Source organism: Telopea speciosissima, chromosome 5 (assembly GCF_018873765.1).
Source record: "Telopea speciosissima isolate NSW1024214 ecotype Mountain lineage chromosome 5, Tspe_v1, whole genome shotgun sequence".
Lineage (NCBI taxonomy): Eukaryota > Viridiplantae > Streptophyta > Magnoliopsida > Proteales > Proteaceae > Telopea > Telopea speciosissima.
Genome location: NC_057920.1, coordinates 35,110,216 through 35,136,010, shown reverse-complemented (window position 1 = coordinate 35,136,010; position 25,795 = coordinate 35,110,216). Strand labels below are relative to the sequence as shown.

General features: G+C 48.7%; 1 protein-coding gene across 1 annotated transcript; it reads left to right on the top strand.

Moving 5' to 3' along the window:
• The first annotated feature begins 23,028 nt into the window (after nt 1–23,028).
• On the top strand, nt 23,029–23,472 carry LOC122662951. Its single transcript, XM_043858657.1, has one exon. The coding sequence runs from the start codon at nt 23,029–23,031 to the stop codon at nt 23,470–23,472; it is 444 nt and encodes a 147-aa protein (XP_043714592.1).
• Nucleotides 23,473–25,795: the final 2,323 nt, after the last annotated feature.

Sequence of the window (25,795 nt, the reverse complement as noted above, 5' to 3'; positions counted from 1 at the left end):
CTACCACCACCAACAACGGAGCAAGGAATGGATCACCACCCCCAGAGTGCTCTTGCCGCAGAGCCAACGACCAGGACCATGTCCCTTTGGAGGAAGAGATCCCCCTTAATGACCAGTTCGTGATCGCCGAGCCCAACAATGACGAGGCCGACGACGTGGTGGTGGAGGTGACACCTGACCCCAATGCTCCAGCCACTGTGGGTTAGATCAACGACCTGCAACGATAGATCCTCGATGAACAACGACTCTTTCGAGAATACTTGACGCAGCGTGCGACATCTCACCGTCGAAGGACTTCACCATCAGCAAGGGTGGAGTCCATACCTCGACAAGAACCGAACCCTAGGAGATCATCTCCCAGGGGCGTGAGATCTGAGAGACTTGCACAGTAGGCAACCCCCACTCCGTAGCGGGGGGAGCCTTCCCAGCATCCCAGGAGAACAAGAGACCTCTCGCCACGGTCAGAATGTGGGAGGACGCCAACACCCAGAGCGAGGGTGTCTAGCCCGTAGAGATCGGTCAGGAGGTCTGTGTTCGACGAACGACTGGAAGAAGAACACATACCACGACGAATCCGGACCTACAGAGAAGAAAGCCCCTCACCTTCACGATAGGGTTCATCACGGCGTGACCATTCACCATCCCGCCAACACTCAAGGCGGGAGGGGACATCCAAGAGAGAGCGTGAACGGGGTCGCAGCGAACGTCCGGCCAGGCATGGGGGACAGACACCGAACGAGGAGCTCGATCAAAGACTCCGTGACCTGGATGAGAAGCTAGAAGGGTTGAAGAAGTAGACCAAAGGCGAGACACATTCCATACCTGGACAACACCCATTCTCGGCAGAGATCATGTCAGCTGCACTACCTTCCAGGTTTCGACTACCCACCTTTGAACTCTATAGTGGTACCACTGACCCTAATGACCACATCAACTACTTTAATGGCATGATGACGCTGTATGGGGGGGCGAACGTGGTCTCCTATCGGGTATTCCCGGCATCCCTCAAGGGAGTAGCCACATCATGGTTCTCCAGGCTACGACCGAGATCTATATGCTCGTTCGCAGAGCTATGCAAACAATTCGTCACCCGCTTCCAAAGCAGCGTCAAGCAGAAGAAGACCACCGTCAATCTACTGAACGTGGTACAGAACCCTGGGGAATCTCTCAGGGAATACGTTACCAGGTTCACCAAGGAGTCCTTGGAGGTTCGAGACTTGGATGACCAGAAATAGCACGCAGCCCTAGCAGGAGGTATTAGGGACCTGGACTTGATCAAGGACCTGGCACGTCATGAGACCAGGACTATGAAAGAGCTCTTGGAGCGGTGCAACGAGTTTGCAAATATGGCCGAGGTACTACAAGCTAGAACAAAAATAATCGAGGCCAAGCCACAGGACAACAAGAGGTCAGCACCTGATGACCGCAAAGAGGGTAAGAGGTCAAGGACAGAGCGCCGACAAGAGAAGAGCGACAGCCCATCTAGGAGGACAGACTGCCACCCAGAGAGAAGTGAGAGGGCTAGCACCCCTGAGTTCACACCACTGAACACCACCAGGTCCCAGATACTCATGCAGATCCAGGACCGTGACCTACTCCATTGGCCATGACCCATGCTAGCAGGACCAGTGAAGCAGAACCCTAACAAATATTGCCTCTTCCACAAAGAGAATGGGCACGACACAGAGGAGTGTTATCAATTGAAGAGAGAGATAGAACAACTGGTATGAGCAGGAAGCTTGAACAAGTATGTGAAGGGGAGACGTGACAACCGCCCAGGAGATCAAGGTCGCGACGGAGACAGAGTGGAACCGAGAAGAGAAGAAAGAAGAACAGATCGAGAGAGAGACCGCCCAGAAGAGCGGAGAGATGCAACAGAACCTAGTGGCACCAAGGGACCTCCTATCCTCACCATACTTGGAGGACCAGGGCAAGAGTCCACCAGAAAAGCCAAAGCTCATGCCAGGTTCCTGGGAGTGGCAGAGAAGCCCAGCAAGATAGCCAGGACCGAGGCGGTGATCTCCTTCTCGGATGAAGACCTGGAAGGACTAAACTTCCCGCATGAAGATGCCCTGGTAGTACAGGTGGAGGTAGCCAATCGACCTGTACACAGGGTACGGATAGACACAGGGGCATCTGTTGACGTACTCTCCTTGGACGCCTATCGACAGTTTGGGTTCGGGGATGACCAGCTCAAACCAGAGCCCACTTATCTCCATGGATTCTCAGGTACCACCGCCTCCATCAGAGGTACCATAGAACTACCCGTCACCTTCGGGGTACACCCTCAACAAGTAACCATCATGGTGAATTTCATGGTAGTCAAGTCCGTGGTGTCCTTTAACGGCCTCTTAGGGCGACCATCACTGACAGCCCTTAGAGGAGTCATATCACCACTTCACCTAAAGATGAAGTTCCCCACCGAGAATGGGGTAGGCGAAGTCCGAGGAGATCAGAAGAAAGCAAGGGAGTGCTATGCCACCTTCACGAAAAAGAACAATGGCAACACCCGTGGAATGGCACTCTGCCTAGAGAGCATGGTCAGTGACCAGAGAGATGAACTGACAGAGAGAAGGGGAAGGCCAGTAGAAGACCTCATCCCATGGCCCCTCAGCCAGGACGACCCCTCCAAGGTCGTTCAGGTGGGCTCGCTGCTAAATAAGGAACAAAAAGAAGGGCTTGGACACTTCCTCCAAGCGAACATGGATGTCTTCGCATGGTCGACCTCCGACATGCCGGGAATACCACGTTCCATAGCGGAACACCGACTACATGTCGACCCAACCAGGAAGCCCATTCAACAGAAGCGGCGTAACTTCACCCTCGACCGACAAGCGGCAATTAAGGAGGAGGTCGAGAAGTTAAGCCGATCAGGATTCATCAGAAAGGAGAAGTTCCCAACCTGGCTCGCCAACGTGGTCATGGTACCAAAGCCAAATGGGAAGTGGAGGATGTGTGTCGACTATACCGACCTGAACAAGGCATGCCCAAAAGATGAGTACCCACTGCCAAGGATGGACCTACTGATCGACGCCACCGCCGGCCATGAGATGCTGAGTTTTATGGACGCCTACTCTGGATACAATCAGATCCTCATGTATAAGGATGATGAGTCTTACACAGCATTTCGGACGGACAAAGAGAACTACTGCTACAACGTCATGCCGTTTGGGTTAAAGAATGCAGGGGCCACCTATCAGAGGATGGTCAACAAGATGTTTGAGGAGCAGATCGGGCGCAACATGGAGGTATATGTGGATGACATGCTCGTGAAAAGCATCCATGCTAACCAACACCTGACCGACCTAGAGGAGGCATTCGCAGTACTGAGGAGGAACCAGATGAAGCTAAACCCTGCAATGTGCGCCTTTGGCGTAATGTCAGGAAAATTCCTGGGGTTCATGGTCTCAGTCCGTGGAATAGAAGCCAACCCATCCAAGATCAAGGCCATCCAAGAAATGGCACCTCCTCGAACGGTCAGGGAAGTGCAGAGGTTGAACGGAAGGGTCTCCGCCCTTTCCAGGTTCGTGTCATGATCAGGTGATAAGTGCTTACCATTCTTCAAAACATTGAAGAACCTCTGAAGCCCTAAAGATTTCACATGGACGGAAGAGTACCAGAAGGCGTTCGGAGAATTGAAGGAGTACCTAGAGAGCCCACCACTGCTTGGGCGACCAAAACCTAACGAAGAGTTGCAGCTCTACCTGGCCGCCACCCCTGTCGCGGTCAGCGCAGTACTGCTGAAGGAAGAAGACAAAGTCCAAAGGCCCATCTATTACGTCAGCCATGTCCTGATCGATGCAGAGACCAGGTACACTAGGATCGAGAAGGTAGCCTATGCATTGGTAACGGCAGCCAGGAAGCTACGACCATACTTCCAAGCCCATACCATCATAGTCCTCACAGACCTACCCCTGAAGAAGATACTGCACAAGCTGGACATCTCCGGGCGATTGATAGCATGGGCGGTGGAGTTAAGTGAGCATGGCATCAGGTTCCAACCAAGGACAGCCATCAAAGGCCAGGCTCTTGCAGATTTCATTGCAGAGTGTACCCTGTCTGAGATCGAGTCAGAAACAGGGGAGCTCGAAGAGAAGGATCACGGATCGTGGAACATGTTCATGGATGGGTCGAGCAATGCGGCAGGAAGCGACGCGGGTCTCATATTAACCAGCCCCGAGGGATTTCGTATCCAATATGCTCTCCGATTCACCTTCCAAGCATCCAATAATGAAGCAGAGTACGAGGCATTACTAGCTGGACTCCGGGTGGCCAAAGCCATCCAAGTCACACACCTATCCACCCGGAGCGACTCCCAGCTCGTGGTGAATCAAGTGAATGGAGAGTATGAGCCAAAAGATGAGAGGATGGCATCATACCTAGCACGTGCTCAAGCGTTGATCGAGGGTTTCGTGAAGTTTGAGATGGTTCGAGTTCCCAGGGATGAGAACGCCACCGCTGACGCCCTATCCAGGCTAGCCAATGAGGAACTCCAAAATTTGGCTAGCGCAGTCTATGTTGAGATCCTGCATGAGCCAACGTATAAGGAAATGCAGGTTAACGAAGTCAAGGAGGGACCTAGCTGGATGGACCCTCTACTCAACTACCTCCAGAACGATGTCTTACCAGAAGACAAGGCCGAGGCAAGGAAGATCAGGATGAGAGCTGCAAAGTACACTGTCCTAGATGGGGTACTGTACAAGCGGGGGGCAACAACACCACTACTCCGGTGCCTAGGACCCAAGGGGGTAGAGTACGCCCTAGCCGAAGTCCATGAGGGGATATGTGGAAGCCACATGGGGGGACGAGCCCTAGCCTACAAAATCCTCCGCCAGGGACTATACTAGCCACGAATGCAAGAGGAGGCCATCCAATATGCCAAGAAGTGCGAGCAATGTCAGTTGTTTGCCCCAGTACCCCATCTACCCGCCACCAAGCTGACATCAACCCTCAACCCCATACCTTTTGCCATGTGGGGACTAGACATCTTAGGCAACTTCACCGCAGCACCGGGAAACAGAAAGTACCTGGTCATCGTGATCGACTACTTCACCAAGTGGGTTGAAGCTAAACCCTTGGCCAAGATAACAAAGACAGAGATGGAGAAGTTCGTGTGCGACGACGTCATCTACAGGTTTGGGGTACCACGGATCCTCGTCTCAGACAATGGAAAATAATTCAAAAACCCCAAATTCCAAGCATTCTGTCACAGCTACAACATCGACTATCGGCCTGTGTCGGTAGCATACCCACAGGCCAATGGTCAGGTGGAGGTCACTAACAGAACGCTACTGGAAGGAGTCAAGAAAAGGCTAGAAGGAGCCAAAGGCAAGTGGGTAGAAGAGCTACCAAGCGTCCTGTGGGCATACCAAACTACAGTACGGACGCCTACAGGAGAGAGCCCATTCCGCCTAGCATATGGCACTGAAGCATTGGCTCCAGTAGAGGTCTATGCCATGTCCCATAGGGTTCTGCACTTCAATGAACGCACCTATGTCGACGGACTATGGGCGAACCTAGACTTTATAGATGAGGTCCGCGAGAGAGCATTACTAAGGAACGTCGCCTACCAGCAATGTACTATCAGGTACTATAATGCCAGGGTCAAGGAAAGGCTATTCCACCAGGGAGATTTAGTACTATGGAGGGCAAGTGCATCACAGCCACAGAAGGCAGGGAAGCTGTCACCCAACTGGGAAGGACCCTACATTGTCTCCAAGCAGATACGCCCAGGGACTTACCGCTTGAAGACTCCAGGGGGCAAGAAGGTAGACCGTACCTAGAACTCAGAACATCTGAAGAAGTACTACCAGTAGAAGCATAGCAGTAGTGGTAGTGATAATAGAAGCAGTAGCAGTAGGAATAGCAGTAGACGACATCACTGTTTCAAGGTCAATTTGAATTTCATTCAAAATAAAGAGATGTTACAGGAATACTTGTCTTCTTCTACCACTCAATCGAATCACTGCCACTACATTAAGGCGACATGCCAACACTGAGGCTTCATGCCTAAGGTGACATGCCAACACTAAGGCTTTATGCCTAAGGCAACATGCCAACACTGAGGCTTTATGCCTAAGGCGACATGCCAACACTGAGGCTTTATGCCTAAGGCAACATGCCAACACTGAGGCTTCACGCCTAAGGCGATATGCCAACACTGAGGCTTCATGCCTAAGGCGACATGCCAACACTGAGGCTTTATGCCTAAGGCAACATGCCAACACTGAGGCTTCACGCCTAAGTCGATATGCCAACACTGAGGCTTCATGCCTAAGGCGACATACCAACACTGAGGCTTTATGCCTAAGGCAACATGCTAACACTAAGGCTTTATGCCTAAGGCGTCATGCCAACACTGAGGCTTCATGCCTAAGGCGATATGCCAACACTGAGGCTTTATGCCTAAGGCAACATGCTGACACTGAGGCTTTATGCCTAAGGCAACATGCCAACATCGAGGCTTTATGCCTAAGGCAACATGCCAACATCGAGGCTTTATGCCTAAGGCGTCATGCCAACACTGAGGCTCTACGCCTAAGGCGTTAACCAACCAAGGTCCGAGGATCACCAAGGCACGACGCCACTACCAAAATCCCATGACTATCAAGGGTCAGAGAGTATCAACGCGCAAACAATCACCAGGAGACAATGCAGTCAAAGAGAAGCAAAAGCGATCACATAGAAAAGTCATAGTAGTTACAAACTCAAGTTCAAAAAAGAAAAAAGGTTGAGACGTCTACAGGATCGGTACGGCCGTAGGGTCAAGGGATCACAGAGTGGTGGGTCACCTTTGACCCAGCAGGAGACATCATGTCTACCTCAAGAGGACGCGTAGCAGCACCCCCCTCAGGCAGGGTAGCCTCCACCTCTGACACCGGAACGCTCTCTACCACAGCTACACCCAGAAGCGCCGCAGCAAACTTAGAGAACCCCAAAACAGAGAAGTCATAATCGGGGGTCACCTCCAGGACACAAGTGGCTAAGTCCCGGACCCCTCCCTCATAGGCTGGCTAAAGCTGCGCCTGATACAGCGTCGAGAACGTAGGGGATGCCGGGAACTCAGCCACAGCTCGCTCACCTGCAGATGCCAGCTCTGCCTCATGCCTTCCCCTCAATGAATGAAGCTCCTCCTCCAAGGTAAGAACCCTAGCCAAGCTCTCGGCCGCACCAGCAGAGGTCGCACGTAGCTCCTCGATACCTCCAGGAGCTTCTCGGACGCCACCGCAAGCTCCCCCGACACCCTCTGTGCGTCGGCCTCGGCTCTCTCACGGGCATCAATCTGTCCCTAGAGCTCCCTCTCCACGTCACATAGGGTGCGCTGTATCTGTACCTCACGAGAAGCGTGACCCTCCAATCGAAGCACCGCCTCAGCAATACGGTGATGGACCTACAATCAACATGGCAGGCGATAAAACAATCTAAAAATAAATGGAGCAATGAACATGACGAGACAAAAAAGGGATAACTCATCGAGGCCATATCATGGTAGAGGGTCTGAGCCAGACAAGCATCACTAAGCCTCTATAAGGCCATCCTCATGGTAGGGAGCCTGCCCCTATCCACCCACTCCTGCGACACACCGATTTCGGCCAAGGTCGAGCCCTCCGGCACGCCCAAGGTGATCACCAGGGACTCACCCAGTGTGGGAAGATCAGTGGCAGTACCGCCAGAGGAACTCACACCTTTCCCCTTGGAAAGGGGCAATAAAGAAGATCCGGAAGGAGCGACAGAGGGAGGCAGAGGCACAGAGCCAGAAACGCCATCATCATCAAGAGAAGTACGGGGAAGGAGGACACGCATACTAGAGCTCGTCACGTGGGTATGTCCTGGTCCACCCTTCCGCTTCGCTCCAACAACCACAGGCGCAGAAGCACCACTAACATTGGTCACTCCAACAGATGGACCACCCTGAGAAGCGGCCTTCCTCCGCAGATTGCCACGGAGCAAACTGAAGTCCGGACGCGTATCCACTGCATAGACTGCCCAACCAATCAGATGACATATACATTCAAATACCAACATGCCAATCAAGTACAAAAGACAATGCTCCTACCAGGACTCAGCTTCCAGAGAGACAGGAAGGCCTCCGAGTCCAACTCCTGGACATGGAACGGATCGCGACACAGGCACAGCTTGAGGGAGTCACCCTCAAAATCACTCAGCTCAAGCCCCTGATTGACCCTCTTGAGGTCAATAACTTCCCTAACAGTCCGTAATGGGCATCGGGGGACCGTGGCAAAAAAGAAGCGATCCCTCCAATACTTCACGTGGCTAGTGATCCCCGTGAGAAGCTCCACAGAGGCATAGGGCCCCTTGAGCACGTGGCGAGCAAAGTGATAGCATCCATGGTTCCCCTTCTTCAATAGATAAAAGTGGGAGAAAAGAGAAACAGTGGCGGCACGCCCTAGGCGGGCGAAGAAGACATAGAAACCCAAGATCACCCTCTAAGAGTTGGGCAACACCTGCCCAGGGGTGAGGTGCCAATGCTCTAACACTAACTCAACAAAGCGAGGGATAGGAAGGCGAAGGCCCTAGAGAAAAAATGAACAGTAGAGACAGATCTCACCCGTACGGTGAGAGAAGGCATACTCGCCAGGCCCAGGAGCACGCAACATGACCTCGACGGGAATATGGAACTCCTCACGGAGGGAGACCAAGTCAGAAGGTGACAAGATGCTTGCAACAGGGCCTAACCTATCAGCAGGACCGGCGACTGAGGATGCCGCCCCGAAGGGCCGACGATCCCTACTAGGACCGGAGACACTAGAAGGTCCCACACCTCCATCAGTATCACTAGGGGAGGGTATAGGGGAGGGTATAGAGGAGGGAGTACCCACAGAAGAAGGCGATCCGGGGGAACGCTCCTTTGAAGATCCATCCCCGACTGAAGCAGGGCCAAGGTCACCCGGGAACGACATGAAGGACAAGAGGGGAATGAACTACTTACTCGAGAAAGTGATCTCCCCGAAGCTGGCAAGAAAAAATGAAAGGAATGTCACTTGCAAAATATAAACAGCAGATCCATCACATACAAGAGGAAGAAAAGAGAAGAAGAGCGAGGGTCCATCACACCCACGCCGCGGCCACCATAGGCGCGGCCTCACCAGTAAGGCGCGGGCCACACCCGCAAGGCGCGGCCACCCAGGTGCGGTCAGCTAGGCACGGCCACACCAGCAAGGCGTGGCCACCCAGGCGTGGCCAGCTAGGTGCGGCCACACCCGCAAGGCACGGCCACACCAAGGCACGGCCACACCCAGGCGCGGCCAGCCAGGTGTGGCCACACTTGCAAGGCGTGGCCACACCCAGGCATGGCCACCCCAAGCGCGACCGCCCCAGCGCGGCCACCCCAAGCGTGGCCACCCCTGCGCGGCCACACCCATAGGCGCAGCCACCCAGGCGCGGCCTCACCGAGGCGCCGCCCTACAAAAAAAAAAAAAAAGAGAAAAAGAAAGAAAAGGGACTGATTTACCTCAGAGAAAAGACTACCGCGCGGAAAGACAGGCACACGACGATGACGCGGCCACACCATAGGCACGATCAAGTGACAGAGATCACAAGAGGCAAGGCACTCAAGCCAAGCACCACTTAAGCCTTCCAAGCAAACCAAGGCACCAAGAGAACACAAACCAAACACAAGGACCCAAAATCAAGCAAAGTGGATACTAGTGGAGGTGACCCAAAAACAAGCACATGGTGGGCACCAAAGAGAGGACAAAAGACAAAAAGTAGAATGCAAGGGGGGAATTAAAGAAGAGCAAAATGGGAGACAAAAAGTAAGAAAGAGAAATGAGAAGTGAAAGAAGAGAAAGTGAAAGAAAGGAACATATACCTACAAAAAATAAAAGAAGAAAAAGTGTAGGAGGAAAGGTTTGAACCCCCAACCTCTCCTACCTCATTAGTGGATTTACAGGCAAACCCCACAAGGAAAGTCTATTCGCAGTAGACCCCTCACTATGTAAAGGCATCTACTCTCTTGGACATCCTATCCCAAGAGAGTGGGGGGCAAATGATACATCCAATATTCACCGGACCAATCAATGATCGCCACGTGTCATAGACGACCCGCTCCATAGCCAAGGGGAACAAACCGGGGTCCCAGCACCCGGGCGCGGCCAGCACCCAGGCGCGGCCTTACCCAGGCGCGGCCACCACTCGGGCGCGGCCTCACCTAGGCGCGGCCACACATCAGGGCGCTGCCTCACCCAGGCGTGGCCACCCCTCGGGCGCGGCCACACATCTGGGGCGCAGCCTCACCCAGGCACGGCCACCACTCGGGCGCGGCCTCACCTAGGCGCGGTCTGCACCCAGGCACAGCATCGTGGGCACATGAGGTGGGGGCTACCCACCTAGGACCCGATCGTATCGCTAAGACTCATGTCACCACCAGGACTCTAGACCGCCGCTTAGAGGTCACGTCACCCAAATGGATTCAAGCAACAAGGACGTTATCACCATACACGGGTATCTATCCACCAAGGATCTTGATACCACCAGGACACTCCCTCCCACGGGGAGATGGCCAATCAGGATAGAGCCCCGTTACCCAGGGCCTCTATCCACTCAACGGGATAATCACCATCAAACTGGGACTCTCCACACAGCCATATGCTACTATAAAAGGCAAGGTACACAACCCCATCAGGGGACATCTAAACTCATACTGAATAATCACTATTCATCTATTTGCGCTAGGAGATCTAACTTTGGCATCGAAGAGCCCTAGGCCGGAACCACATCGGTTCTCTCTGTTGACCCCTTGGTCCACTTGTAGGTGACGGCACTCGCAGGACCGCTCGATGATTTCTTGACGCAACACTTGCTGAAATTGAAATGAATTCCTTAGAGAAATTCACATCCTCTCAAACTCTTTGTTAGTGGTTTTGGAGCTTCAAGTAGCGCTAATATATCCTCAATATTGTCACATAAACAGTACTAATTTGGCTAAGATTTGAATCATCACATTTAATAGGTCATTATGTGTATGATGATAAAAAGTCTCTCTCTCTCTCCCTCCAACATATTGGCACACGTGCACATGCACGTGTGAGTTTACTAGTCTATATATATATATATATATAATAAATAAAAAATGGAACTCACTCAATGATGCATCATGTCCACCATAGAGATGATGACCTCATCCATGCTGGCCATCATGCGTTGCATTTCGGCGTACCGAGCCACGGTCCCCTAGAGAGAAAAGAGAGGAAGAGAGAGAGTGAGGATTTTCACTTTTTAAACTTAAATAAACAAAAAAGGAGAGAGAGAAACTCATGAGATCCGCGTACCCCGTCGTATGAAAGAGGAAGGCCTAGGTCACAGTCTGGAGAGTTGGGAAGTCCCAACTAAATCTCAGGCCGACCCAGTTCAGTATGTTTGAAAAACCACGAACGATAGGAGGGGATGTGATCATCCATGTCCGCCAACCTCAAAGGAGGGACTCCACTAGAAGTCCCTACCTCCGGGTCTGCCCCTACCGTCCGGGAGGCATGAGAGGACTGCCCTCGGCCGAAGCTCCCAGGGAAAAGAGGGCGGTCAGGGTACTGCAAAAGAACCAAAATCAGTTTAGGATGATTCAATAAATTTCTTTGTTAACTAAGGACAATGAGTAATGAAATCATACCCGAGGGCCCTCAAGAGTGAGAAGGCCGCAGATAGTCGCCCGGAAGAGGAAGGCAGGATAGTCCCCGACATCAGAGGCCAACTACGTTGTCGGCTTGCCAACCATTAAACACTGGATCTCCTATGGCTCTAAGAGAGAAGGGGTATGCATGCGAGCTGGAGGGAGACAAGGGATGAGTCTCTCCTTAGACCACTGCAAGGACACCCGCTCTCCCAAGTAGAAGGAGAATCCCCATGGACCCTCAAAGAGAATCCATCGGGAAGAGAGAGTAGAGGCCGGAGCAAACAGGTCCAGCTCAGGGAGGTACTCCAGAAGGTAGAGGCAAAGGGAGATCTGCTAAACACAAAGAAATTGATAAGTGAAATAATTGCAAAATCAGGACTAAGAGTAAAAGAAAGTAGTTTTGAGCTTACATCCTCGACCCGCAGCTCGTTCAGGAAAAATCGAACGGAGGGAAGATCCTTGTGGTGGCCACTCTTCAAAAGAGTGCCCTTGGACCATCGCTCGGCCCTTTGGAAAGTCTCGCACTGGACCTCTCCCCCCTTGAAGGAGGGAATCCAAAAACGCAGGATCTCATAACTCCATGTCTGTAGGGAACGAAAGAAACCAATCTATAAGTTAGATCGTAATATGGAAAAGGAATAAGTGACTCAAAAATGAAAAAAGAGGGAAATAAGACTCACCCAAATGACATAGGAGCACTTGATGAGGTTCAGGGAACCTAGGACCAAGAAGTCCATCATGTAAAGGTGGTGGGCATAAGCCGAATCTCCCCAATCATACCCTACCACGAGGTCGAAGTCCTCGAAGAATCGGCAGTAGGCAAGATCGGTGACCACTGTCCCGATCATGTCGCTGAACATGACCTTGGCCAGTAGATACAGGAGAAAACATCGGGCCATCTGCTCGTGCTCCACGGAGGAGGACTGATCTGTCACCCCTTTCTCCCGCTAGAAATTCCTCATTGTGGAGGTAGAAAGGCCCCTGTGCGCAACGTGAATCCCCGTCATACGCCTAAAGTAGTCGTAGCGGTCCGAGGAATCCTCCTGGTCCGCTGCTGTCAGCGCCATGGGCATCCCTCTGAAGGGAAGCCCCATGATCATATGAAAATCAAGAGGTGTGATGGTCACCTCTCCTAGTGGTAAGTGGAAGGTGTGGGTGCTCGGCCACCACCTCTCTACCAGTGCCCAAACAGTCAGGCTGTCCAGGTCTCGGATGGGGCATGAGGCGATATGCCCTAATCCGGTCCGCCTCACCCTGGACTGTACCTCCAGCCAAAGCTCTCCGTACCACTCCTGCGCTTTCTCCGCGTTGTAATACTTCTTTTGCATCGGGAGGGTGTTATCCTGCAAAAATATAAGAGAAGGAAGAAATGATTAGATTCAAATAAATAAGGAGAAAACAAAAATATAAAGAAGAAGATAAGTCCAAAAATGCCTAGAATGGTGTTTTAGGACATTGTCTCGATTTACGTACCCAAGAATGCCTAAGTTGGTATTTTAGGGTTTCACCTCGATTTATGTGCCAAAAGATACCCTGGGTGATATCTGATGGCCTTGTCTCGATTTGCCTACCTAAAAATGCTTGAGTCAATATTTTAGGATTTTGCCTCAATTTATGCGCCAAAAGATACCCAGGGTGGTATCCGATGGCCTTGTCTTGATTTGTGCGCCTAAAAATGTTGGAGTTAGTGTTTTAGGGTTTTGCCTCGATTAGCATGCCAAAAGATACCCAGGGATATCCGATGGCCTTGTCTCAATTTGCATGCCTAAAAATGCCTAAGTTGGTATTTTAGGGTTTCACCTCGATTTACGTGCTAATAGATACCCGAGGTGATATTCAATGGCATTGTCTCGATTTACGTACCTAAAAATGTTTGAGTCGGTATGTTAGGGTTTTGCCTCGATTTGTGCGCCAAAAGATACATGGGGTGGTATTCGATGACATCGTGTCGTTTTGCGTACTTAAAAATACCTGAGTCAATATTTTAGGGTTTCACCTCGATTTATGTGCCAAAAGATACCCAAGGTAGTATCCGATGGCCTTGTCTCGATTTGCATGGCAAAAGATACTCGGGGGTATCTAATGGCCTTATCTCGAATTACGGGCCTAAAAAGTCATAGTCGGTATTTTAGGGTTTTGCTTCGATTTGCATGCCAAAAGATACCCAGGTATATTCGATGACCTTGTCTCAATTTGCATGCTTTAAAAAATGCCTGAGTCCATATTTTAGGGTTTGCCTCGATTTACGCACTAAAAGATATCTGGGGTGGTATCTGATGGCCTTGTCTCGATTTGCATGCCTAAAATTCTTGAGTCAGTAATTTAGGGTTTTGCCTCGATTTGCATGCCAAAAGATACCCGAGGTGGTATCCGATGGCCTTGTCTCGATTTACGTGCCTAAAAATGCATGCGTCGGTTTTTTAGGGTTTTTACCTTGATTTGCATGCCAAAAGATAGCTAGGGTGGTATCCGATTACCTTGCCTCGATTTGCGTGCCTAAAAAATGCCTAAATCGGTATCAATGAAATTTGTGCTTCTAAAGAAAATAGAAATCATTTTGGTATTATGATACAAATTTATATACATAAAAAAAAAAGAAGAAAATGTGTATAAAATGGTACAAGTAATTACAATAATCCGTTCCATGAAGTAAGAAAAAAATGTGTACACATATACAAAAAAATAAACACCAAAAACATGTCATCCTGAGAGGTAGTGATCCACTGAGAGGCTCGCACCCCGAGTACCCTCGGTATCGTCCCTGTCCAACCGAAGAGCCTCGATCTCAGCCGGAGCATGTGCTAAAATGGTCTAAAATCTCTCAGAATCGAGCCGATGCCTCTCGAATTCCCCCTCGTGGAATGCAGCCTGGGTCCTTTGAAAAAGAAAGAAAACAAACAATGAGCATAAATATAAAATATATATATATATATAAAGAAAAGGAACTCACCCAATGATGCATCATGCCCACCCTAGAGATGATGACCTCATCCATGTTGGCCATCATGCGCCGCATGTTAGCGTATCAAGCCGCGGTCCCCTAGAAAGAAAAGAGAGGAAGAGTGTTACACCCACACCCCAAATATACCCCTATACCTCGGGGCAGTTTAGACCTTTACCTAAGGGGCAATGCCATGGTGGCACTGGCCAACACCTGTAACCTTAGACCTAGAATATTACTAAAAGTATCCCCTCGAAGCTCTGGAAGTGTGGACCGAAGCCCCGTAACTTTTCTTGAAGTTTGGGCCTTGACAGCAGCACCAGAGTCACGAACGGACTCACTCACACTGAATCCACTTGAGGATCCGCCCGTGTTGTCATCTGCCTTTTTGGATTTTTTCCGTTGGGACCCACATCCATGTGTCTCGAACACTATAATTAGACCTTTGGACCATTTGGACCCCTGCCCTTACCATTAGATGGTTAGTTGGACCATGAAAGTGGGCCCACAAGTCTTAACTTAGGTGAATAATGGGTTTTAACAGATCTAAACTTTGTTAACCTGATGAGCCTCAAGTGTTGCTCCTCCAATAGACAATGGTTCTTCCTCCAATGAGCACTCCAAGCAAACAAATTTGAACCTCCAATGGTGCAGCCAAGGTTCTTCAAGCCAACCAGATGCTCTTCAGTTCTTCAAGCACAGATCTGGGTTTCTAAAACTCTAACTCTCAAACACAGTAGAGAGCAACAACAAGAAGAAGAAGAGATCACAAAAGAGCGAGGGGAGACCAAAACACATCGAAGAGGGGGCAGCCAAAAAACGTGGAGCACTGTGTCCCCCCTCTGCGTTTTGGTCCCTTTATATAATAATAGGGTTTTTTAAAACCCTAGATGGGAAATAAAAACCCAGTGAGAGTCAGACTCTCTCTCTCTCTTTGTTTGGCAGTTCTGTTTAAACTCAAAGTGCTTCTAATTGGTGAAGAAGCAGAATCTAATAGGGAATGGTTTAATTAATTACTTTATTTAATTTATAGATAATTACAATTAACACCATATCCATTAAGTAAATAAAGAACCAATTATTTTAGCAAATTCTAAATAACTCCTTACATGATAATAAATTATCATGTACAACCCCTCCAACTAATCAACACCATCATTATGGAATCTAGGGCATGTACACTTGTACTGCCAAACCCCATTCCATAGTACATGTCCATATAAGAGTGTTTGTGTATCTGATTGGGTCTCGCAAAACTCGATAAAATACTTTATTCAAATAATTACATATAATCTATTATTTTATGTAAAATAGATTTTACAAAAACCATTTCTAAAATGGCACTAGATCTAGATTCTGATCCGACCATACATAGACAATCTCAATCTTGGTGTTCCCCAATCGGGTAGTGGTGACCATGTTGAGTAACTCCTTCACTCATAAAGTGTTCACACATTCCCAGAACACCGGCTTTGACTCACTTGAGTCTCAGTCATGGATAAACCAAAGAATGCGATCACACTTTGCAGCGACAGGGTTCCCTCAGGTAAAGGGTGTCGGTGACACATGTCTATCCCTTCCTACATCTAGCAGTAATGCATGAGGGAATTAAAAAAGTAGATTCTTTGCCAATACACACATTAATCATGTGAGTACTCGCATTCGTACCCTGACATCACATGTCTAGGCATATCCAATGCGATGACCATATGATAGGGTGCCCAACCCAAACCGTAGTCGTGACTACCATTTTAAGTAAAACTTATGGACACATAATGCTCAAAAAGTTTATATCGCATGTGATAATATTAAACCAAAATGTATAAAAGTTCAATACAAAGTAAAACCGGATTGAACCAGACTGAACCGGGTTTGATGGCCACATAAATCCAACAATTACTTCCTCATTCAGATTTTCACTGGATGCTTCTTCATTACATGAATCCTCCCCTTCTTCTCCACTGTTGTTAATAGGGTAAATTCCTTCTATGGGGTTGAATTACGGATCTCTGATATTGATATTATCGATCCAAGTTTGCCATTCTTTCGTCATCATCGGGGGCCCAGAATATGGCCAATTGTTTGAGTACAACATGGGATCTTGGGGAGGATTCCCAAAGAAATCTATCACCAAAGCAACATTTAACCAGGTTATGTTCCTTAAATCATGTAATGTTCTCTGGAGAAAGTGTTGTTCTATTTGCAACTCTAGCTTCTCGCATTGTACCGTGAAGTGTTCGTACACCATGTTTGGAAAGTGGGAAGTGGCCTTATATAGGATGTCATGAGTTGTGGACATTAGCTTAAGGATGTCTTGGACTTGATAGAAGATGCTCATATTCCATTTGTCAAAGTCTTCCCCTTTGACGCACCACACTCTTCTTCGATTTACTGGAGGCCCTACTTCTTCGTCATCGCTTCTTCTTTCGTCTTCTTAAGGGATAGGTTGAATGAAGTCTATTGGGTCTGCTTCATCATCATCAACTCCGATGCAATTTATCCACTGTAGGGTTTCAACAAAGAACTCATCTTCAGATTGTGATTCAAAGTCTTCTTCTTCACTATCGTGGGTGCCTCCTCCCATCTGGATAAGGAAAGTGTCTCCAGATAGAGTTTCACCAATGGCTAGTGAAAATACAGCTTGGATCAGACTTGGTGTGACCTCTTCAATTGTTCGCATGCTATCTTTAGACGACCCCTCCTCAATGGGTTGAATGTGAATTGTGAAATCTTCTTCATCCTCCGAATTCTCCACATATGCCATGTGACTAATCTCATAGTCAGTGAATCTGAATGCTCTTAGTTACACATTAGGTCCGAGGCTTCAAGTCCGCTCTCTAGATCGAAACTCAAGCTTCATCATCTGATGGTCCAAGGCTAAGCCTTTCCCTCGATCACAACATTGTCCGCCTTCTCTAAACTTTGCATTGTAATTTGTCGTTGCATAGTAAACACATACCATCATTCTCTTCGCCCTCCTTTTCCGAGCATGCATGCTCTGGGCACAAAATGACGTTGGCTGACTTTTAATCATCTCTTCTTTGTACATTTCCTTCAGGAAGTTGCTAATATTGGTCCTTACTTCTGCAGGGAGATCCATCTGCCACATGAGGTAGACTTTGTCCCTCCATACTACTCTTCATTCCCTCAAAGGTGCTTTTGCAGACCTGATTAGAGTGGTTGGGTTCAAACCCGTTGTCCCTTCTTCCAAAGCATTCACAGATCCCATAGACGATCTTGAGGAGTCAAGTTCATCTTCATCAAGCGAACCATCCAGGGTGGCAAATGTTTCCACTATCTCATGCCGCTAAGGGTATAGATACTCATGATACACTCTATGTAGATTCTCTAGGATTATCTCCACTTCTTCTTCCTCCATTAGAGGGGTGTGCATCCTTTCGACTTCTTTACGGAATCTTCTGACGAAGTCGGAGAATCCTTCATTTGGCTCTTGCCTTAGCGTCTCTAATTCTTTTCTTTTATTTATACTCTCCTTAGTTTGGGCTGCTAGGATAGCCCTATAGATTCGAGCATCCTTCAGCTTTCGCTTTTGCTTCATAGGTTGAATCATGACCGTCGGGTCCTTAAAGGGAACATCCTCTTATAACATGTTCAGTCCATGATTTGGCAGAGGGTTGGTAGTCATATTGGGCTGTTGACCTGTCTTCAATTCAATTTTCCCCGCATCTATTAAGTCTTGGATTGCATGCTTGAGGTGTATGCATCTATCTGTCTGATTACCCTTCTGATTATGGTAATAACAGTGCCATTCTGACTTATATCCCAGAGGTGGATTGGTCATGTTCATGGGATGCACATCCAACATTCCTTCCCTCTTAAGTTTGAAGAAAAGGCGGGTGGGTGTCATACTACCAAAGGTAAATTGTCTGGGATGGGTTGACTGTTCAGCCTGGATTACCAAAGGAGGAGTAACTGTTGGTGAAATTTGCTTCTCGGTGTACTGAATGGTATTAGCTGTAATCATTTCGGGGCCTTTCCCTCTTCCACCTCTGTTGTTCTTGCCAAAATAAGATCCAAAAGCCTCTTTGGTTGAAGTTTGGGCTTGTTTTCCTTTGAAGAGCTTGTCCTCAATGCGCTTTCCAATGGCTATGAGTGCTTCGAAGGTCTTGATGTGCTGACAGTAGAGGCAATCATGGTATTCTCCATGTAGGTTTTCCAATATGATTTCCACTTGTTTTGATTCATTCAGGCGATTCCACATCTTGGACGCCTTTTCACGAAACCTCATGATGAAGTTAGAAAATCCCTCATCGGCTCCTTGTCTCAGGGTTTCCAACTCACGTCGGGTGATGTCCACTTTGGTGTTGTAAGAGTACTATTTGGTGAATGCCTTCATAATTGTCGACCAAGTTTGAGTCGAAGTTTTGTCCAATTGGGTCAGCCACCTCAGAGCTGATCCTGCTAACGAGTAAAGGACTGCTTGTCCCATTTTATTTTCTGTGAGATTCCATGACTTAGCTACTATAATAAAAATCTTCAAGTGAGCTTGGGGATCTCCTATCCTGTCAAACTTGTCAAGCTTCCATGTCTTCTTCTAGTTTCTCAACAGCCTTTCCTTTCAATGCCACTTCGAGCTTCTCAACTTTCTCCCTCATCTTCTTCTTCCTTTCCGTTTCTGGTGGGTCCTGGTGAGCATTGATGGTTATATCCTCTTCTTCTATTATAATCCTAGGATGTTCCCTAGACATCATTAGGGTTACCCTTGGCTCTCTGGAGGTTGGTGCTTTATCTGCTCGAGATTGACCTTGCATTGATTGGAGCAACTACATAACTAGCTATTTCATCTCTATCATATCCCTCCGCATGCTAACCATTTCTTGACTCAGTGCTTCTTCTGAAGAATTGGTTTCTGGCGGATCCATGGTGCTCGTAACAGGGGGTGACCTTATTGGACTTTGTGTTGAGGGACTAGAAGTCAAGGGAGGTGAACCAGAATTTTCAATAAGCTTAGAAGGTGAGAACTGGTGAAGAATGGCCCAGTTCAATCAACCACCATGATGGTTCCACATGGGTAACGAGCATTTTCTTTGTCGCGGAATTGTGCCTTGCAAAGGTAAAAAGGGACCAATTTCAGACTCAAGTGATTCATTTTTTTATCTTGTTTTAATATTTTATTTATTTTTTTTACAAACAAATATACACGTATATATATATATACAAATAAAGTGACAATTTGCTTTCACTCTCTTGATTCTATTATACTCTGGTAGTCGATGATAAGGTTTGCATCTACGTTCAAGACTGCTCAAGAATAACCCTTGCGATCTTGTGATATGATGCAAGCTTGCCATAGATCCTTCATCGTTTAATAGTTTTTGAAAATCAAATTTGAATTATCACAAGGAGATCTAATCGAGGACTTCTCAACAACCTACCTTTTCCTAATACAGAGCACCTCTCATCAAAATTCTATCATTGCCGCATTATTTAGGCAGTGTATCTTTTTCTGAGGGATCATCAAAGCTATATTTTTGGATACACTGATCTAAATGGATATGCAACGTGCACCGAGGAACATTCGAGGGACACTAGTGGGGCAATCGAGGGACAAATAGAATTCTGCATTAAGAGAAAGTATGCTGATGGGATTTCCACTTTCGACCTCGAAAAGCTACGAGGTTAGTTTATGGCATATCCTAGTCGTATATGGTCTAATTTCTTACATGATGCTTGTAATAGGTAGGCTGATAGGACAGAACAAGGTCACCCTTGACAGGACCGATATACCTATCGCTCGTGATAGCAAATTGTAGGTATGTGGTTCTTTTGATATACCTAGGGAATAGATCACGCGATCTCAGAGTAATCAAACTAGTGCCCTTTTTTAGTAGTAAAGTACCTCACGACACAGTAGCGAATACCCTCATCGGTAATTTTAGACTCGTATAATAAATATCAAGGGTTGTGGCTTCGACCGTGAATTACCCATTCCTACACATGGGGTTCAACAACTAACCACGGGGCTGTGTGTTCCTATGAAGTGTTGTGTGTACAAGATAGTGGTGCAGGAAGCAGGTATCATCCAATCTCAGAGTACTGAGTATGATGTATGCCACCTCTCGGGGGTAGAGGCATAACACGGAGTACCCTAATCGTTTGATTTTATTTCGAACACAATGTATGATGCAGTTAATACAACAAAAGGGGTTAGCCAAACATGTTTCAATCAATCAACGCAGAAGGGAGAAAATTCATGCATTCAATGGTAGCATCTAGTATTGAAAGCTTGACCATCAATCCCCAGCATAGTCACCACTATAAGGATCCATTCCCCTTTTTTTCTCCAGGGCGCTCGATGCGTGCATGTGGAGCCGGGGGTTTGGGTTGTGCTCCTCAGTTGGAGGGAGAAGGAATGCGTCTTCTCAGGAGTATGGTTCAATTTATTAGGGGATGGGTGTCATACAATAAAATGAAATGGAGTTGCCACCTAGGGTTAGGGCCTAGGACCCTGATAAACCATAAAATAGCCCACCATTCAGAGGGTGCCACGTGGGTGGAACCCGGTCGAACTTGAGGACCAAGCTGACCCGACTGAACCGAGCTGAGGGGTGCCAAACTAAACACCAGGGCCTGAGCACACTAAGCTCGGACTAAAGGGAAAATCGTCGCTAAGCTCCAATGCCTAGTCAACCACCCAGACGGTTGGACGAGCCTACCAAAGCTAGGTATAATGCCATGGAACAATTTGATCATCACTCGAGCCGAGCATAAAGCCAAGCATTAAGGGCCGAGCCGCCCGAGGCCGAGGCCTCTCTAGAAGCAGTCATGGCAACTTGCCCTGGATCACGAGGCCACAACAGCACATCCTGGGAATCACGGGGTACGAATTAGGTCGCAATCCCACGATGGAATCGTATCACACTCCCATAAGGACTCCTACCTCATTAGGAGCCCGACTTCAAAAATCACTCTCCACTCCGCTCCGTGTGGAAGAGCCCAACCAATAACGGACTCTTACCATACAAGGACTCATCCAGCTGCCTCATCTCATCCTATAAATACCCAGGTATGGAGCTCAAACGCCCATCTGACTTTTCACAAAGTTAAAATGCTGTTGCACCGGAGACCTAACTTAAGCATCGGAGAGTCCTTGGCCGGAGCCACACCGGCTCTCTTGTGCTCACTCAGTTTTTACAGGCTCACCCTTGGGTGAACTGGGCAACAGAGGTTTTCACACGCAATAGATTTGGGACCGTCTGTGGGAACGATGTCAGCTAGTCATTGTCGTTTCTACATCAAGGGAGCAAAGATAATGGTGGTGCAAACAAGATCGGGACAACACGGCTCTGCCTCCCGCGGAGATGAGCTGCAGCCCAATAAGCAAGCGAGACACTCGCCACCCCCTAAAGCATCGCGGCAAGGCGCGACTAGGAGACCTCCACGAGGGGGAGGAACTCAGCGTAGCGTGGGCATCACTGCCAACCCGATTCCACCGACAGAAGGTGGAAATGGTGAAAGTGTGTTGGACACGACGGCAGAAGGGTGGCCCCAAGCCGAGCTGAACTAGCAAGGGCTGAATTTGTAGCCGCCTCCACCCGTGTAGGAGAACTTGGATCCCGAGGCCTCGACGAACAATTGGCAAGTCATGGACCTTTAACTACAACTCTTGCACACTAATGAGATGTTGCGTACTTTCATGGGTCAGATGGCCCAGGCGAGGTTGTTCGGTTACGCCCCCTTTGGTACCAGTACTCATCGAGGGAAACATGCAGCAGAATGGTGGCCTGTGCTGAGCTGAGCAGCATGGTCTCATCCGCTCGGCCAGAAAACCCCAACTCCGCATGCCCATAGGAGTGCTTAACGGGATGAGTTGGAACATCGTCAGAGCCCGAGGGCGGGGAGAGAGATCAAACCAGCAACTTCGGTTGCTAGCAGATCGGTATTTTTTGACCGACTCAGGGAGGACGGGCAGCCGAGGGGACACCAAGAACAACGGGAAGAGCCCAACCAGAGACGTGTCACGAGGGATGGAGAAAGGTCTCACCGTAGCCCTCTGCGCCAAAGCCCGCTCCTCCGAGAAGAACAATAGAGGAGCCCCCACGGGTCCAATTTCCAAGGGGAGAGAAGAACAAGGAGTGAGGCTGACTGAGTCAAACATAATGGCCAACCTCGGTGGGATGAGCGTGCAAGCCGATCCCGAGCCGAGGGACAGGATGGCCAACCTCAGCCGAATGGGTAGGATGACCAGCGCTGAGCTAGCAAGCTAAATGGCTAAGCACCCGAAACTGAAGTTGAAAGGAGGCTTCGAGAATTGGCCGGGTAGGTTGAGGGACTAAAGAAACAGGCAACCCCGGATGCCTACTCACTGGTCGGGCAGCACCCTCATCCTCCCTAGATCATGACCGTGCCAGTGCCTACTGGGTTCAAGCAGCCCCCCTTCGATCGGTATGATGGGACCACTGACCCGGTAGATCACATCAATTTCTTCAATGCGATGATGACCATGCATGGGGGAACAGAAGTCGTCTCTTGCCGAGCTTTCCCTTCATCCCTTAAGGGTGCGACGATCTCATGGTTCTCGTGGTTGCCGCTGAACTCCATAACAAGCTTTATTCAGCTCTGCCGAGCCTTTGTCATGCATTTTCAGAGTAGCATGAAACACATGAAGATGACGATCAATCTCCTTAGTGTGAAGCAGTGGCCTGACGAGTCGATTCGAGCATTCATCTCTCGCTTCAATAAAGAATCCTTAGATATCAAGGATTTGGATGAGGCTACGACCCATACGGCAATGAGCAATGGACTTACAGACATGGAGCTCATCAAGGACTTGGCTCAAAAGTCGACCAAGAACATGGCCGAGCTCTTAGAGAGGTGCAACAAGTTCGTGAACATGGCAGAGGTGCTCCAAGCCCGAAAGGTAAGCGAAGGCAAAGCTTAGAAGAAAAGGCCGACGATCGATGATCGAAAAGATGAAAAGTGGCCCAAGACTAACCATTGAGCCGAGAGGTCAGACCAAGCTTGGAGTCCCCAGTACACCCCCTTGAATACCTCGCGCAAGGAGATTTTGATGCAAATACAGGATGATGGATACATCCGCCGACTATGACCGATGCAAGCCGGGTCATCCTGGAATCCCAACAAGTATTGTCAATTTCACAAAGACACCGGTCACGACACCGAAGATTGTTATCATCTGAAAAGGGAGATTGAAGAGCTGAACAAGGCGGGACACCTGAAGCAATACGTCAAAGGAAGCCGAGAAGAACGAGGAGGTCGGCAACCGAAAAAAGGCTAAGCCAAGGACAGATAGCCGAAGGGCCAAACACGATGAATCCAAAGCCCGAGCCAAAAAGAAGGACGATGGATCCGGGCCAAGCAATGACAAAGGAGCTCCCATATACACCATCCTTGGAGGGCCCGAACAAGAATCCACACAGAAGGCCAAGGCGAATGCGCAGTTCATCGTGGTATGGCGGTGCTGAGGAAAAGGCCAAAGTCTGAGGCAACGATCTCCTTCACTGAGGCCAACCTCGAAGGTAAAAGTTTACCTCATGATGATGCTTTGGTGGTGCAGGTGGAAATCGCGAGGAGACCCGTTCACCGGGTATTGGTCGATACGGGAGCGTCCGTAGATCTTATGTCACTCGGCGCCTATCGACAGTTCAGCTTCGGAGATGATCCGCTCAAGCCGGAAGGGACCTCCCTCCATGGATTCTCGGGGGCCGCTGCCACGATCAAAGGATCGATTGACCTACTTGTAACGTTTGAACAAGCCCCATGCCAAGCAACTATCCAAGTCAAGTTCATGGTGGTATGGTCGGTAGTGGCATTTAACGCCATACTCGGACGCCTGTTACTGACCGCCCTCCAAGCCATCATCTTACCGATGCATTTAAAGATGAAGTTCCCCACGAAGAACGGAATCGGAGAAGTTCGAGGCGACCAAAAGAAGGCCCAGGAGTGTTACGCTACATTAGTCAAGCAAAACAAAGGGAATGTTCGAGGAATGGCTATGTGCGTTGAGAACCTCCCTAAAGACCAGTGGGATGAGCTCACTGAGAGGTGCGGAAGCCCCGTAAAAGACCTCATCCCATTCTCCCTTAGTGACGAAGATCCAATAAAGACGGTACAGCTTGGATCACTGCTAGCGAGGAGCAAAGGAATTGGCTCAAAAATTTCTTAAAGATGAACATTGAAGTCTTCCCCTGGTTGCCCATCGACATGCCCTGTATACCGAGGCACATAGCCGAGCACCGACTCCATGTGGATCCAACCCAAAAGCCAATCCAATAGAAGAGAAGAAATTATGCCCTTGATTGCTAAGCCGTAATCAAAGAAGAGGTGGAGAAGCTACAACAGTCAGGGTTCATCCGAGAAGAAAAATTCCCGACTTGGTTGGCAAATGTAGTCATGGTTCCCAAGCCGAACGGGAAATGGAGAATGTACGTCGATTATACTGACCTCAACAAAGTATGCCCAAAAGATGAGTATCCACTACCTCGGATCGACCTATTGATAGACGCCACTATGGGGTATGAGATGCTGAGCTTTATGGGTGCGTACTCCAGATACAACCAAATCCTAATGTACGAGGAGGATGAGTCCTATATGGCCTTCCGAACAGACCAAGAAAATTTTTGCTATAAGGTTATGCCATTCAGATTGAAGAACTCCAGAGCAATGTATCAATAGTTAGTGAACCACATATTCTACGAGCAAATCGATATAAACATGGAAGTCTATGTGGATGACATGTTAGTAAAGAGCTTGAAGGTCGAGCATCACTTGGCTGACCTTGAAGAGGCCTTTGGCGTGCTAAGGAACCAAATGAAGCTGAACCCCACCAAATGCGCCTTTGGTGTGACTTCAAAAAAATTCCTCAGCTTCATGGTCTCCATTCGGAGCATTGAAGCCAACCCGGCGAAGATTAAGGCCATCCAAAAGATGAGCCCTCCAAAGACAGTCTGATAAGTGCAAAGGCTAAACGAAAGAGTAGCAGCGCTAGCTCGGTTCATGTCGAGATCGGGCGACAAGTGCCTACCGTTCTTCAAAATCTTGAAGAACATTTGAAGCCCAAAAGACTTCAAGTGGACCGAAGAGTGCCAACGAGATTTTGAAGAATTGAAGAAGTACTTGGAGAATCCGCCTCTCCTCTCCGGACCCGAGCCAAAGGAAGAGCTCTAAGTTTACCTCGCAGCAACCTTGGTAGCGATTAGTGCAATACTGATCAAGGAAGAGGGCCGATCACAAAAGCCCATATA